The sequence below is a fragment of the Eurytemora carolleeae genome, unplaced genomic scaffold, assembly GCF_000591075.1.
Source record: "Eurytemora carolleeae unplaced genomic scaffold, Eaff_2.0 scaffold568, whole genome shotgun sequence".
NCBI classification, from domain to species: domain Eukaryota; kingdom Metazoa; phylum Arthropoda; class Copepoda; order Calanoida; family Temoridae; genus Eurytemora; species Eurytemora carolleeae.
Genome location: NW_019396882.1, coordinates 18,017 through 34,242, shown reverse-complemented (window position 1 = coordinate 34,242; position 16,226 = coordinate 18,017). Strand labels below are relative to the sequence as shown.

Below are 16,226 nucleotides of genomic sequence, written 5' to 3'. Positions count from 1 at the left end.
ACATTTTGTTTTTGATAAAAACGTTTTGAACCAAAAGTAAAAAATAAACCAGTAAAACAGTTTACAGTAATACAGTTTTACCCGTAAAAGAAGTAAGACAGTTCAGAGAAGATTGCACGGATTCTATTCCTCGGAAACTTGTTTCTTTCTTTGTCAAATCATTTTTAAATAACTCTAAAACTCAAAATAGTTTTAGTTTCAGTAAACAAAAATATTTCCATTTAGTGCATAGCGTCGCAATAAGAATTTATCTCTAATTGGATAATAAGCTAGATAAATACAGAGATAGATGTTATACCGCCATTCAATTTCTATTGGTTCAGAATAGACATGCAAACACATGACTTTACCCTGATTGGATATTCCGCTACATGGACTCGACATAGACAAGAGTGAACTATGCGACATGCTTTCTATGCATATAAAGTCTGGTTTATAAGTTCCAAGTGAAGTGGGTTAACTTTTATGGGGAAAATTTAGTTTCCAGGCCAAGCTAGTTCTATTTAAGATGAAGATGGAGGTAAAACCTGTCTGATAGTACTGGTACACTCTCCTCTCCAACAATAGAATATCTAGAACATATTTATTATGTATCCATAGAATAATTATCTAGAACATATTTATGTGTCCATAGATTAATTAGATAGACAGGCTTAACAGTAATCAAACAGTAACATTGGTCACCAAAATACAATGGTAGGCAATTATATCAATACAGTGAATAAAACTTTTTTATTTAAGTTTTGATTGTTAACAAGCCAAACTACAAGTTTACAAGTAATCAAAGAGTAGCTTTTATAATTGACAGCTTCTCTTGACTACTATGTTTATGCGTATCCACGCTGTTTCACAGGTTGATAAAAATCAAAAGTCGTTTTCATTATATTGATATAATCGTCTACCACTGCATAGTGTCTTTAGTAATCATCATAGATTACTTAGATTGAGAAGAAGTTCTGAGGTAGGAACTGTTGTTTAATTACACCGTCTAAACTTGAGACCCTTAAAACTTTTAATTTAAAAACATTGATTGCCTAAACTCTAAATCCCCGAAAAATTAAACAGCTGACTTGTATTTACAGATCTCTTGTGGCTACTGCTGATACTGCTTGATTGAACGTGTTTCGGATGATGATTAAGGATTGACTTAATCTTTCAGACTACAACAACGGGATTAACAATAAAAAAGTTCCTATAACTCTAGAATTGGTTCGGTATCCTCTAAAAAACGTTTTTAGCGGAGAAGTTTATTTTATTAAACTTCACTTCTAGTTTTATCATTCTTTCAAATTGTCACGTGCTAATTAATCTCTGATATTTCGTAATTAAAAGAAAAAACGAAGGACGACAATCGTTGCAGTTTTGTTCTAGTTCCCACTGTACCTTGTCTGGTATAAGCTGCTTGAACCATTATTACTAGACAATGTTTGCTTCCTACGTTTACACCCAAGCAATAGACATCTCAGTTTATTCATCCTAGAAATTAGAACATTGTAGAAGACGACATTTAAAAACATTTTCAACTCAATACCTTGGACAGAGAAGCCAAGCCAGGTTAAAGGCAGTACAGCCTGCATATCCAAACAAACTGAGAACAGCAAGCCAAAAGGTCAGGAAGAAAAATCTATGTAACAAAAAACATTTTAAAATCCAAAAAATAAGCTTTACCTCAGTTAATTTAAGTTAGCCAAACATGACAATTGATGAATAGTTAAGAATGTCGTCTTCCAAATACTGGATTAGATATAAAGACTTTTTGCAGTTTAGTTCGGTAGAAATATCTTTTACTCCAATATATCTTAATCTGGGATCGAATTTACTTTGATAATCTGTCATATAATGTTTATTATTATTCTCTTTGATATCAAACAACTTAACAAATTATGGAAAAAGACATTTCAAAATATTCAGCAGCTGTCATGTTTCGTGGAACACCCTGTATTTAGTTTGAGAATAAATTAGTAATTGAATACATTGTTACAGGTTTCCCCTTAACTAACTTTAAAGACGACTGCAAGCGGTTTATATCAAAATTTATCTTAAATTCCAGATTCCCTGCAATTTTAACCATTTTCCTTGTACAAGCAAAAGTTCACCAGCCTTTCAAGGACTTCAAAGAAAAGAAGGATCAAATTTAGCATTTAGATCATTATACACGTCGTCATTTCCGTCTTAGCCAGTTAGAACTGGTCACTTTAAAGTATCTGCAAAGGGTAATTTCAAGTAACTCTTCATTCTAAGATACCAATGCCCGATTCACAACGGCACTCTTCAAAGCTTGTAGTCAGGTCAAGTATGAATTAGACATCGATGCTTTTAATTTTGGAAGCTGATCATTTTTAATTGAGGGTTTACTATAAAAAGCTCTTGCTACTGCAAGAAAACATAAAGTAATTATCAGAATTATGCCTAGAAAAACGACAATATCTTCTACAATATTGATTATTGAATGAAAGGTCTGGCTGGTAATCTGAAGAGCTGTAAAAGTTACACGAAGAAACTGTAGAATAATATTACAGTCGCCGTCAAATATATCAATAAAATAAAAACGACTTCCTATTTTAATTTTGATTTCAACCAACTTGTCAAACAGCAGAGACCAAAAAATACTTGTTAACAAATATAGGTTGTCAATTAACATCTTCTCTTTCTTTGCATGCCAACTTGCAATTTCAAAATCGAAGCATTATCGATAAAGAGTCGATATTGATATAAAGGCCGACAAGTGTTGTTAAGATAAAATTCTTACTTTGAGTTAGGAATGACGCATTCAAACTTTGTATCGTGAACAAAGCAGTCGAAGAACGGATGGAGCAACCCAGGAATGTCACGGTGATCCAGATATAGATATATCAGCCCGCATACAATAATCAGTTCAAATACAGTTCTAAACATATAGATATATCAGACCACATACAATAATTAGTTCAAATACAGTTCTTAACATATAGATATATCAGCCCGCATACAATAATCAGCTCAAATACAGTTATAAACATATAGATATATCAGCCCGCATACAATAATCAGCTCAAATACAGTTATAAACATATACATATATCAGCCCACATACAATAATTAGTTCAAATACAGTTCTAAACATATAGATATATCAGCCCACATACAATAATTAGTTCAAATACAGCTCTAAACATATAGATATATCAGCCCGCATACAATAATCAGTTCAAATACAGTTCTAAACATATAGATATATCAGCCCACATACAATAATCAGTTCAAATACAGTTCTAAAAATATAGATATATCAGCCCACATACAATAATTAGTTCAAATACAGCTCTACACATATAGATATATCAGCCCGCATACAATAATCAGTTCAAATACAGCTCTAAACATATAGATATATCAGCCCGCATACAATAATCAGCTCAAATACAGTTCTAAACATAAAGATATATCAGCCCGCATACAATAATCAGCTCAAATACAGTTATAAACATATACATATATCAGCCCACATACAATAATTAGTTCAAATACAGTTCTAAACATATAGATATATCAGCCCAAATACAATAATTAGTTCAAATACAGTTCTAAACATATAGATATATCAGCCCACATACAATAATTAGTTCAAATACAGTTTTAAACATATACATATATCCGCCCACATACAATAATTAGTTCAAATACAGTTCTTAACATATAGATATATCAGCCCGCATACAATAATCAGCTCAAATACAGTTATAAACATATAGATATATCAGCCCACATACAATAATCAGCTCAAATACAGTTCTAAACCTATAGATGTATCAGCCTACATACAATAATCAGCTCAAATACAGTTCTAAACATATACTACTATCAGCCGGAAAAAAATGTGTAAATTGTCAAGTTAAGTTCGGATACGCATGCTTATACTAAACGTAAAGTGCCCCATCCAAGTGTATGTCCGATTCATAACAGAACCCTTAAAAATTTTGTCTGATTCTATGATTGAATGAGAACTGCATAATTTCTTTTTAAACTAATATATAAATTATTTTTAACGAGGGTTATCTATAAAAGTAAATGGCGGATTACTTGCTACCGAAGCAATGTAGGCGATTGTCAGAATTAAACACTTTGAAATCTAGAAAAGCGATGATATCTTCCACATTATTGACCTAAAGGTTTAAAGGTTTAAATGTTGTGAATCGGTCTTGTCCCTTTTTAAATAGAGGACCACTTGAAGTTACAAAGAATGGTTCCTAATCCTAGTCCCAATTTTATCAGGATCGTAAATTTGTTCTTATCTTTGTTTTTCTCTCTCTAATTTATTTGAATTAACGATTTAAAATAATGGTAAATACGATTCAAAAAGTACAGGGTTACTCACAAAGGATGAGACTTTTGAGACGAATTAAGTATGGAATTAAGTATGGAATTAAGTATGGAATTAAGTATGGAATTAAGTATGGAATTTGTTTAGTCCGTTTTCTTGCAGTCAGTATTCCTTGTAGGCCAAAACTGGCTTATTTCTGTTCTTAATCATTTAGTAAACCATCAAAATACTCAATTGAATGTCGAAACCGAAAATCAAGCTTAAAATTATCATAGTTTTGGGTTGTCTCTACAGTCTCATAGTTTGTGGGTAACCCTGCATAAATTAGGCGTATCTGAGTTATGTGCAAGGGGTGTACATGATAATCTGAAAGCCTAAATCTCTTGCAGTGTAGAAATCAAAGTGGAATAAATAAGACCAGTGACTATACAAAGAAGATTGGACCCTTTTAGGTCCTGTAGCTAATGCAATAAAAACTCTGGAACTATATTAGAATATCAGATTTATGATAAGAACTTGTAAGTTCTGGATAAATCTTAATCAACTAAAAAACTTTTAATGAATCAAACATTGTTAGAAACCTGTTTCTTTATTCTCACTTTACTCAAGAATGAAATTATATAATGGTGCATTTTTTCTATTTATTTTTAAGAACATTTTCTGCAGTGTTTACCACATAAGATGAAATATCCTATAAAATTGTACAATTCACTTTTATATTTCTTGTTTTCATGATTCAATAATAAAAAGACTACACAATTCCGCGCAATACGAGAACAGTTGCGCGCAATTCCGCACAGTGGCGTGCAATTCAGCGCAATTAAGTGCAACGGAATTCCAATTGGAAAAAAATAATCCCTATCTGTTTCCAGATATGTAGCAGCCCTAACTGTTACCTATAAAAAAGGATTTCTAACAGACCTACCTATTATCTGTAAAGATATGTTTTGTACCAGTTTTAACTGTAACCTGTAAAGGAAGGAGTTGTAGCAGCCCTAACTGTTACCTGTAAAGATATGATTTGTAGCAGCCTGAACTGTTACCTGTAAGGATATGATTTGTAGCAGCCTGAACTGTTACCTGTAAAGATATGATTTGTAGCAGCCTGAACTGTTACCTGTAAAGATATGATTTGTAGCAGCCTGAACTGTTTCTAAAAGCTTGCTTGATTTCATGCAATTCCCTGATAAAAAATTATTGAAAATAATGAATGAAAGGTATACAAGAAATTCCTGTAAAATGACCAAAAATGGTGATTCTTGTAAACCACTGTTTTCTTATTATCAAGCTAATTTATAACTTAAACTCAAAGAGCTGATTAAGTTCCGTCACTAAAAAAGTTAACAAAACCTTTCCAGAGAAAATACAGTTCCAGTATTGTACAGACGTTGTCGTATACATCAATACAATGAAGACGACTTTCGATTTCAATTTTTATTTCTACCAAGCTTTCAAACAGCATGGATACATATATAACATGGAGGGAAAGAGATGCTGTCAATATAACAGCTTTTAATTGTAACTTGTAATTTGAAAAAGCGTGTTAAAAATTAAAACTTCGTCTTCATTGTACTGATATTAACGCCGTTTATCTAGGTAAAGACATAGACAGGGTAAACCAACTTAATCATTTCTTTATCTAGAAAACGTTGGATTGTATTTCTTTTTCTTCCAAATCTTGTGTTTAATGTTTCTCAAGTCAATTTAAGTTTTGAAGAATTAATGTCTCCGAAGTTGGACAGAATGAGTTCAATCTTTCATTAAAAAGTTGCAATCTCTTCTGAGCCCGCGATTTAAAAACATCGGCTCGAACCGCAATTCCTTATACCCGACTTTAAGACCCAATCTTCTGACGACAGCTTGTGTCTCGTGATTGACAGATGCAAGATCTTCGGCTTCACTTAAGAAGTTAAGTCCAATGAAAATTAAATCGAACCCAACCTCGGTTGGTTTTAGTTGAGAATAAGGCTCAATGATGAGTCTTATTCTCATAAAACCCAGAATGCACCAATTCCTACCATGAAAATCCGCCAAATAGAAAATTAAACCGGTTTTTTGAACTCAACTCTGTGAAAAGTAAGATGCAGCTTGAATCCGAAAGCTCAAGTCGTAAATGAGGCCCAACGACAGCTTAGATCTAAGCCGTATTTTCCCGAGTTTTTTGAATCGCCGACTCTGTATTTGTATTGTTTTTATATACAATGCTATTGAGATTATTTTACCAAAATTGAGAGCATTTTGTAATTAAAACTACAGAATTAGTTAATTGGAATAAAATTGGGTATCCAATCAATTACATCCTTAATTGACATAACCAAGCAAATTTTCAATTCAAACAAACAGCATTTGATGTGTTTAATATTTCGAATTTTGAAATAAAATCTTTTTCAATTATTCCGATGAAAACCTTGATAAAGGACAATCTTGAAATAAAAAGGAAAATTGGAGAAAGAAGGAAAAAATGAGACAATGGGAAAAGCTAAAAATTATAAAACCTAATAGAGATTGGAAATGAATGAAAAAGTTTTGCAAATGGCAGAAGAGCAAAGGTTATGGAGCAAATCATTTAATAGAGAAACAGGAAAGAGCACCCTAATGGAAAAAATTGTAAAAATGAGAAATTAACATAAGAGCAAATGTTATGGTGTAAATTGTAATCAAAAACTTGTTTTTAGAGCAAATGGAAAAAGAAGAAATGGTAAACTTGGTTTTAGACCAAATGGTAGAAGAGCAAATGGTAAAAGAACAAATGGTAAAAGAGCAAATGACCAAAGAACAAACGATATGAGTGCAAATGGTATGAGAACATTTGGTAAAAGAGCAAATGATAAAAGAACAAACGGTAATGGAGCAAATTGTAATAGAACAAATGACAAAAAAACAAATAGTAAAAGAGCAATATGTAAAATAACGGTAATATAGCAAATGGTACTAGAAGAGCAAATGATAAAAGAGAAAATGAAACATATCCTAAAAGAAAAAATGATAATGTATAGAGCAAATGGTAAAAAAACATATTGTAATAGAGAAAATAGTAAGAGAGAAACATGCTAATAGAGCAAATGGTAAAAGAACAAACGATATGTGTTTCTAGTACATTTGGAAAAAAATGACAATAAAACAAATAATAAAAGAGCAAATCGTAAAATAACAAATGGTAAATGGTAAGAGAGGAAATGTCGTTGGGGTATAAATGAACTTAACATTGAACATACTTTATATTCTCATTAGCTAGGTGTCCAACCTCCTCCGTGCACAAACTCTCCTTAACTAAACAATTATCAACTTTTTGAAAATAAAAAAATTTAATTTCAAAATTTTTTCTTTTCCATATTTTTTGTTTTAAAATTCTATAATTGTTTCCTAACAAAGAATAGAATTGGTCCAACTTTTTTTCGCAATTAAAACACCTAGAAAAAGAAATTTTATAAATATCAAAAAACCTTTGTTAAAAAGTTTCTTATGTATAAGGAAAATAACCCTCTCCAAAGTTAGGAGCAGGAAAATAAAATGTATTTTATTCAAGTTCAGTTTTATTTTATTTTCTGTTGACTCTATTGAATTTCCTTGGTTAGAATTTATGTTTCTATTTGTTTACAGGAGTATGTAAACGGAATTTTGTTGTTAATATTTTGAAACATATAATATAGATTATTTCAGTACAGTAAAGTTTTATCTAACATTAGGTTAAAATGTTTTTAGATCTGCACTTTTAGATTAATCTCAACAGCAGCATGAGATGGCTCTACGGCATTGTACCCAAAACTCATTATTACATATGAAAAAAAAGAAAAATATTGGAAACTAGTTGAAGGGCTCGGAGTTGCCCGTGGAAAAAAAATGTTGAAAAAATGTTTGAAAAAAATGTTGAAAAAAATGTTGAAAAAAAAATTTTCGAATTTTTTTAACCTATAATAGGGGGGGCCACCCATGAGTGCCCACAAAAAATTTCAGCCCAATCGGTCAAAGCCGTTTGACGCAACATATATATACGAATGTCTTGTTTTATTATATAGATAATGAAACGATGAAAATGAAACATATTTCCCGCCACAAACTAAAATTATACAGTGAATCCCAGATATATGAATAAACAGCAAGAGTTTTTTTATAATGTCGTATTACATATTTAAGATTAAATGCTGCGGAAAAATGAGTTTAATATTAATATATAAATTTCATTCATATTTCAGGGCTACTATTTTACCTTAAATTAAAAATAAAAGAATTATACATTATACAAAACTCTTGCTAAGAATTCATATATTTTGGGATTCACTGTAATCTTATAACTCATATGCAACTTGATGTTGGTGTAGAGTGTAGACCTTTTATATTTCAAACTTATAAATTCTGCAAATTTTGAAATATCAAAAGTTTTCAATGTCAGGTTTCAAATCAAGGATATAAGGATTAGATCGACAAGTATAGTTTGACACGAGTAATTAGCTCATTTGAAGTTTATCTAAAACTTTTCTTAATGATATTTTCATACATGCAATCATCAAGATATTTTTGAACTCGCAAAAGTTACCAATACCGCCATGGCTGAACACCAAGTAATGTTTTAAAGAGTATTTATTTGACAGGACGTATACCGCATACAGTCCTTTTAAAGGGAGTGACCGGCTATGTAAGGTAGTTGAACTGAGTATGCAGTGTTGTGGAAAACTTCTTTCGGATTTATTTGAGACATATAAAAATTTTAAAAGATCTGTAAATCCTGAGTTTGAGCGCAAAGTCGACGTTCAAAATCGTACTTTTGCGTGGTTACTTTAACAGAATTGTGTTTTTTAATTATTAAATAACGACGACAAAAAATGTAAACAAAATTCTACAGTAAACTAATTAGTTGATTAGGAACATATACAATCTCTTAATCATTCACAAAGATTATCTGGAATTTTTATTGAAAAGACGACATTTGCAGATTTGTAGAAATCTGCGAATAAATTCATAGAAAATAAGAAATTCAATATAATGATGAAAACGAAATAATTGATTCTAGCATTGATTCATTGACAAATTTCTTTTGAGAAATATGTTCCTAACCATCTAATTAGTTTGCTGTATAATTTTTACTTTATTTTTCGTCGTCGTTATTTAATAATTTAAGAAAATCGGTTCTGAAAACGTACCCACCCAATTCATTATTTTGAATGTCGACTATGCAATCAAACTCAGTAATTATACATCGTGGAAACGTTTTATATGTCTCAAATAAATCCTAAAGAATTTGTTCACAACACTGCTTACTCAGTTTAACTGCCTTATATAGCCGGTCTGTCCCTTTAAGGCAAGCCCTTTTATTCATTTTGACCTAATTTTACCCAACTACCGACGCAGTGAAGCATTCAGATATTGGTAAAACATATATTGAAAAATTGAGAAATTGTTATGTTACAAGAAATTCAATTCGGTAAATAGGCGTTTATCGGATTTTAAATTCATACATACAGGGTGTCTCATTAAAAACGGAGAATAAGGGTCTACAGACTCGTTTGTAATCGGATTTTCAAGATTGATACCAATTTTAAAATTACGTACAATTTCCGATTCAATGAGCCCAATTTCAGGATTGTAAATCTAAAAATGACAATTTTAAAGGCTTCTAAAGTTTCTAACTGGAGTGAGTAAATTTGGTAAAAATAAAGATAATCTCCGTTTGCACATAAGGGTCTATGCAGACTTGTTTGTAATCAAGATTGAGACCATTTTCGATATCTACGTTCAATTTCCGATTCAATGAATTGTTTGGAATTAAATTGATTTTTAAACGATCCGTGTCGAATATTGCAGTTTTTCCTTATAGACGCCACCGATAGAAGTAAGATTAGTAGCAAGTGCCATTGCATATTTTTTACATAAGCCCCTTTCGTTTTCCGCGAACACTCCATTTAACAGAATTAAGTTTTGAAATCTTCATAATTAAGTTTCATCATTTTTTTTCTAAAAACGATCCAAATCGATTAACAACACTATTTACCTGATGAATAATTTCTCTACGGCAGTGAGGAAAATGGGTGCTAGGAGAAGAGAGAAGGGTAGATAAAGAAGAAAAACTGAAATGTTTGTCTCCGTGCAGTACTTTTTCGAATAGGCCTAGAAATTATAAATCTTTTAATAGAATTACTCAGTTGGTTTTAAGTAATGATAGTTATCTGAAAAAAACTAAGATTGTTTTTACGAAAATGTGAAAATTTTCAGAAAGTGACGTATTTTAGTTTCCAGAACTTTCATTTTCGGATAATTTTGTTTTCAATTATATTTCTTAACTCACCTTCACCAAACGGTTCTATTCATTCAATTTTTTCCCTAATAAACTGTACTGTGTGTGTGCATTGTACTGTATTACTGTACGGTACTGTACCCTACCTAAACGTATATAGTATGCTGTACGGTGTTGTACCCTACCTGAATGTAACTAGTACTGTACTGTGCTGCACTGACCTGCACTGTACCTGAATGTATTAAGTGTATTGTACTGTAATGTAGCAAGTGCAATGTACTGTAATGCATCTACTGTGCTGTACTGTTCCTAAATGTATAAAGTGTACTGTACTGTACTGTACTGTATTGTACTGTATTGTACTTTACTGAACTGAACTTTACTGTACTGTACTGTAATGTACTATACTGTACTGTACTGTACTGTACTGTACTGTACTGTACTGTACTGTACTGTACTGTACTGTACTGTAATGTACTGTACTGTACTGTAATGTAATGTACTGTACTGTACTGTACTGAACTATAATGTACTGTACTGTATATAGTGCATTGTACTGTACCTGAATACATCTACTGTACTGTACGTACTATACCTGAATGCATCTAATGTACTGTACTGTACCCGAATGTATCGAGTGTACTATACTGTACCTGAATGTATCTAGTGTAAGTATCAAGTGTACTGTACTTTACCTGAATGTATCGAGTGTACTGCGGCACTTTTCCTGTATCATTGTACCAGTATTGACTATGTATAGCACAGTCTACAGGGTTACCAGACAGAAACGTCATTGGTAGGGTCACCAAACCTTAATATTCATTTATTATTATTTATGTTATGATACAGATATGATACAGATATGATACAGATATGATACAGATATGATACAGATATGATACAGATATGATACAGATATGATACAGATATGATATCCTTCCCCTCTTTTCCCCTCCCTTTCCATACCTTCCCCCTTTTGTGAAATAAGACCTTTATTATATACAGCAAACAGCAATACATCAAAATAAATGTCTCCGTTGAAAAAAGGTTTTTTGAGTTTTTCATCATCTAAAACATTTTGTTTTCCTTTTTTTATACCTTTTCTATAATTAAAGCAAAAAAGATAACGGAAGAATCATTATTAACATTTATAAATCTAAAAGTTTCATTTTAACATTTTTACGTTGTAGAAATTTCCATGTTTAATATCTCTTTTACTTTTTAAACATTGTCTTGGCTTTTTCTTGATAAATTAGAATTAGAATTATATAATCAAAAATAATGCTATTCTTAAAAAGTATCCTTTTCTTATTTCAGCTTTACAAGTCTTTTTCTATATTGTCCTTTTTAAACATTGTTATTATTTTTAAAAAAATGTAAAACCTCAAATGCTCTCCAGTTCTTTTTTATTTAAATCTTTTTTCCTTTACACTTGATTTAAGCCCAGTTCTTTCCAACACACTGAACTTTTTGTAAAGTAAAGGAAAAAAATTAAACACTCCTTTGCTATTCTATCCTAAAATGTGACCACAAAAAAGCGTATTGTCACATACAAATTTTTGCCAAAAGAGGGGGGGGGGATTTTGAGCCGCTAAGCAATGAAAGCTAAAGCAATTTGTCCCTGTCCAGTTTAAACTAAATCATGCATTTTCTTCCTTTTATTATTATTTATGTTATGATACAGATATGATACAGATATGATACAGATATGATACAGATATGATACAGATATGATACAGATATGATACAGAGTTGATACAGATAATATACAGAAATTTAGTGTATTGCTGATAGGTAATGAATTATTAAAAGGAGAAACATTAAATACAATTTTTCTGCTTGCAATTAAAAAAAATATAACCCTCTTTCCTCTCTATCTGCCATCAAACTTTCCCCCCTCCCCATTTCCCCTTCCTTAGAAGGTTGAGGTGGAGAAGGTTGAGGTGGAGAAGTTTGAGGTGGAGAAGGTTGAGGTGGAGAAGGTTGAGGTGGAGAAGGTTGAGTTGGAGAAAGCTTATGGTGGAGAAGGTTGAGGTGGAGAAGGTTGAGGTGGAGAAAGGTTAAGGTGGAGAAGGTTAAGGTGGAGGAGGTTGAGGTGGATAAGGTTAGGGTGGAAAAGGTTGAGGTGGATAAGGTTGAGGTGGATAAGGTTGAGGTGGATAAGGTTGAGGTGGAGAAGGTTAGGGAGGAGAAGGTTAGAGTGGAGAAGGTTGAGGTGAAGAAGGTTAAGGTGGAGGAGGTTGAGGTGGATAAGGTTAGGGTGGAGAAGGTTGAGGTGGAGAAGGTTAAGGTGGAGGAGGTTGAGGTGGATAAGGTTAAGGTGGAGAAGGTTGAGGTGGAGAAGGTTAAGGTAGAGAAGGTTGAGGTGGAGAAGGTTGAGGTGGAGAAGGTTAAGGTGGAGAAGGTTAAGGTGGAGAAGCTTGAGGTGGAGAAGCTTGAGGTTATGAGGGAAGGGAGGAAGGGATAGTGAGGGAAGTATGGAATAATTAATAAGAAGAGGGAAAGAATATTGAGGGAAGGAGAAAAAAGATGATGGGGAGAGTAAAAGAGGGATAATGAGGGGGAGGAGAAAGAATATCGAGGGAAGGAAAAAAGGGATGAAGGGAGAGTGATGATGAGGGGGGGGGGGAGAGAGAAGGGTAAGAAAGAAGGTATAAGAAAGGCATGAATAAATAATTTAGCAGGGTTGCAACCAATTTATCATTCTCCACTTTGTTTAAAACCTTTCTTTAGAATAAATTTTATAAATAGTAAATTATGCTCATTATGTTTAGAAATGGAGGTTTCTGCAATAATTTTGATAATATTAATAACAATGAGACCAAGAAAATTATATAAATAAAAACAATAACAGTAATGACACTTAAAGACCTTTATGTGCTAACTGTGCTAGCTATTATCTTTGTCTTACATTATACAAATTTACAATACTCAATACGATTTAACAATGTTCAAATGTTCCTCTAATTTTGTGGACTAATGTTAATAAGTTTTATTATTATCAATCTTCAATTTTATTTCTCATTGTTTATATATAATTCATTGCCAAGAACCAAGCAAACTCTTTCAGATCTAAGTTTGCTAAAGTCTACTCTATGATATTTTAAACCATTCTATATAACACAAACTCTTTCATATCTTAGTTGCTATAAATGTTTAACATGTAATTTATTGTACTTTTTTGCAGTTTTTATCATTAGACGAATAAATGTTTAAAACTTACTGAATTTCAGCAGTCATATCTAAAAAAACGAAAGATCTAAAGAATATGAATGAATGTTAAGTCACCTTAAAATAAAATGGTATAAAATGAATGACAATAAGATAAAAAATGTTCTTACTCATTAATACGAAAGAATACATGAGATAGTCCTCTAGATAATCCCACCAGGGTCTAAAATATTAGATACAAAAATAGTAAAATAGGTTCAAGTAAACAATTATAAGTTTAAATGTTAATGCAATATGTATCCAAACTGCCATTTAAAAAAGATTTAATTTAATTTAAAAAATGCCTCTAACCCCCCCCCCCCTTCCCAGCGCCTTCTATTTTGTATTTCTAAAAAACCCGCATTTCAATATTTACATACTTTGTTTGTGGTAATGTGAGCGAATTCAAATACTTGACTTTGATACATTTGTTTAACCTTTTAAAAAGTACAGGGTGAATTTATTAAAGTTGAAATTCCTTAAAAAAGATATATCTATTTATGTTATTGTCATGGGTTTTATTAAGTGCAAAGAAGTTTTTGCCGGAATTTTTTATTTTTTTTAAAAAGTTTGTTTAAGATCAAAATGAAAGTGTTTTGAAAACCAACGTAGTGAGGTGTGTAAATACTTTTATTTTGATCGAAAACAAACTAGAAAAAGTAAAAATCCCAGAAAAAAATACAAATAGTTTAATTCAATTTTACTCAACTTCGCAGGTCAATAAAGTTACTTTATCATCTTTTTGTAGGGTGATACAGTAACTTAATCACCCTACAACGGGAAATATTAGGTACTAAGTTGCCCGTGGAAAAAAAATTGTATTTTTTTTAAATATAAAAAACAAAAAACAAAATTTGTTTTTTAAAAATCGATTTTTTTATCCTTTAACACCCCTCGGCCACCCATGAGTGTTCACAACAAATTTCAGCCCATTCGGTCCAACAATCAATAATATTTGCTCGAATAAAACCAATTAAATTTACTAACTGTAGACGGATAATTATTTAGCGATTAAGAATCAATTCAATACAAGAATCAAAATTGTAAAAACTGATAATTATTCTTAAATGGTTCTTACTTAATGTAATCTGAACAAAATAACTCTATGTTCCAATAAAAAAACATTCTGATTTCTAAAAATGAAAATTAAAAGAAATAATGTAAGTTACCATTTTGCGAATTATTATGAGAAAGAGAGAACTTTATTGAATTTTTTAAAAAATATACCAAAATTGAAAAGATAAAAGATTTAAACCATCAGACTGCAAAGATATTGGGATAAGAAAAAAATTCCATTCCTGTACCAATACTAAATATGTATTTATCCATGCTGTTTAACAGCTTGATATAAATCTGAATTGAAATCGAAAGTCGTCTTCAATGTATTGATATAATCGCCTACCACCATGGTCAAAAGTATTTATTTAAAATTTGTGAACTTACTCTAAAACATAAATGTGCAAGTCACTTTTATGAAGAAACCACAATCAAAAATAAAGAAATTTTAGCCAAACCAAAACGGATGTCTTATTCATCCTTGATAAGACTAAGGTTTAAAGAGTACCGTTGTAATGAAACATGTCACTCTACAAGGTTTACTTCTCACCTGAAAGCTTTGGCAGCATCACTTTGACCAAGAATAACTCGGCTCAGATCTCCCGCCAGAGCCGCCATTTTTTTATCTGATCGGAAATTATTTGGTTTGGATATATCAATAAAACTTTTTCGAAAGTCTGACATCAACAATGTACAAAAATAAAAAGGTAATACACTTAATTCTTAATAATTTACCATTGCGCACATTATATTTGTACTGCGTATTTTGTACTGTTAGTCATGCTTAAAACTATAAACACCTGACAACGTATAATGCAAGAACTGGCTCTTTTTCTTTAAATTTAAATTTGAATATGAACTATAAATATCGCAGTGATAACTCTAGAAAATGCCTAATTTCTAATAATGGTCAGTCCACTAATATTTTATATATGTATAATTTAAAAAAAGTTCACTTTCATCAACTTAAAGAAGGTTATCTTATAATGTTTGTATAGGGGAGAAGGTCTATAGTATCAGGGTATAGGCTAAAGACTGGGATATCAATGACGGAGCTCAAAGTTCTCAAACAACTTAGGCATGAGTCGACAAATATGTTTTACAGGGGAGAGAAGAATAAATGCTAACAGGGGAGACAGAGAAGGAGTATGGAGGAATAAAAGGATATGAATAGAAGGAGTAGGGAAGAATAAAAGAAAAGGATGAGGAGGAGTAGGGAGGAATATTAGAGAAGGATTAGGAGGAGTAGGGAGGAATATGAGAGAAGGATTAGGAGGAGTAGGGAGGAATATAAGGATATGAATAGTAGGAGAAGGGAGGACAAGAAGAAAAGGATTAGGAGGAGTAGGAAGGAATATTAGAGAAGGATTAGTAGGAGTAGGGAGGACTAGAAAAGAAGGATTAGGAGGAGTAGGGAGGAATATAAGAGAA

General features: G+C 31.7%; 1 protein-coding gene across 5 annotated transcripts in view; it reads right to left on the bottom strand.

The window, feature by feature from the left end:
* Positions 1–16,226, bottom strand: part of LOC111709704 (uncharacterized) — a 34,111-nt gene that overhangs the window by 5,150 nt on the left and 12,735 nt on the right. For 4 of the 5 annotated variants that reach the window (XM_023483576.1, XM_023483578.1, XM_023483577.1 and 1 more), the window contains 10 exons: positions 15,346–15,421; positions 13,871–13,923; positions 11,225–11,340; positions 10,287–10,402; positions 7,664–7,710; positions 7,516–7,570; positions 5,418–5,483; positions 1,532–1,624; positions 1,384–1,476; positions 528–572 (listed from right to left, as the gene is read on the bottom strand). In XM_023483576.1, the coding sequence (XP_023339344.1) occupies positions 528–572; positions 1,384–1,476; positions 1,532–1,624; positions 5,418–5,483; positions 7,516–7,570; positions 7,664–7,710; positions 10,287–10,402; positions 11,225–11,340; positions 13,871–13,923; positions 15,346–15,413 (752 nt within the window). In that variant the 5' untranslated portion in view covers positions 15,414–15,421. The remainder of the gene's footprint in view (positions 1–527; positions 573–1,383; positions 1,477–1,531; positions 1,625–5,417; positions 5,484–7,515; positions 7,571–7,663; positions 7,711–10,286; positions 10,403–11,224; positions 11,341–13,870; positions 13,924–15,345; positions 15,422–16,226) is intronic. The other variant, XM_023483579.1, reaches the window with a different exon arrangement.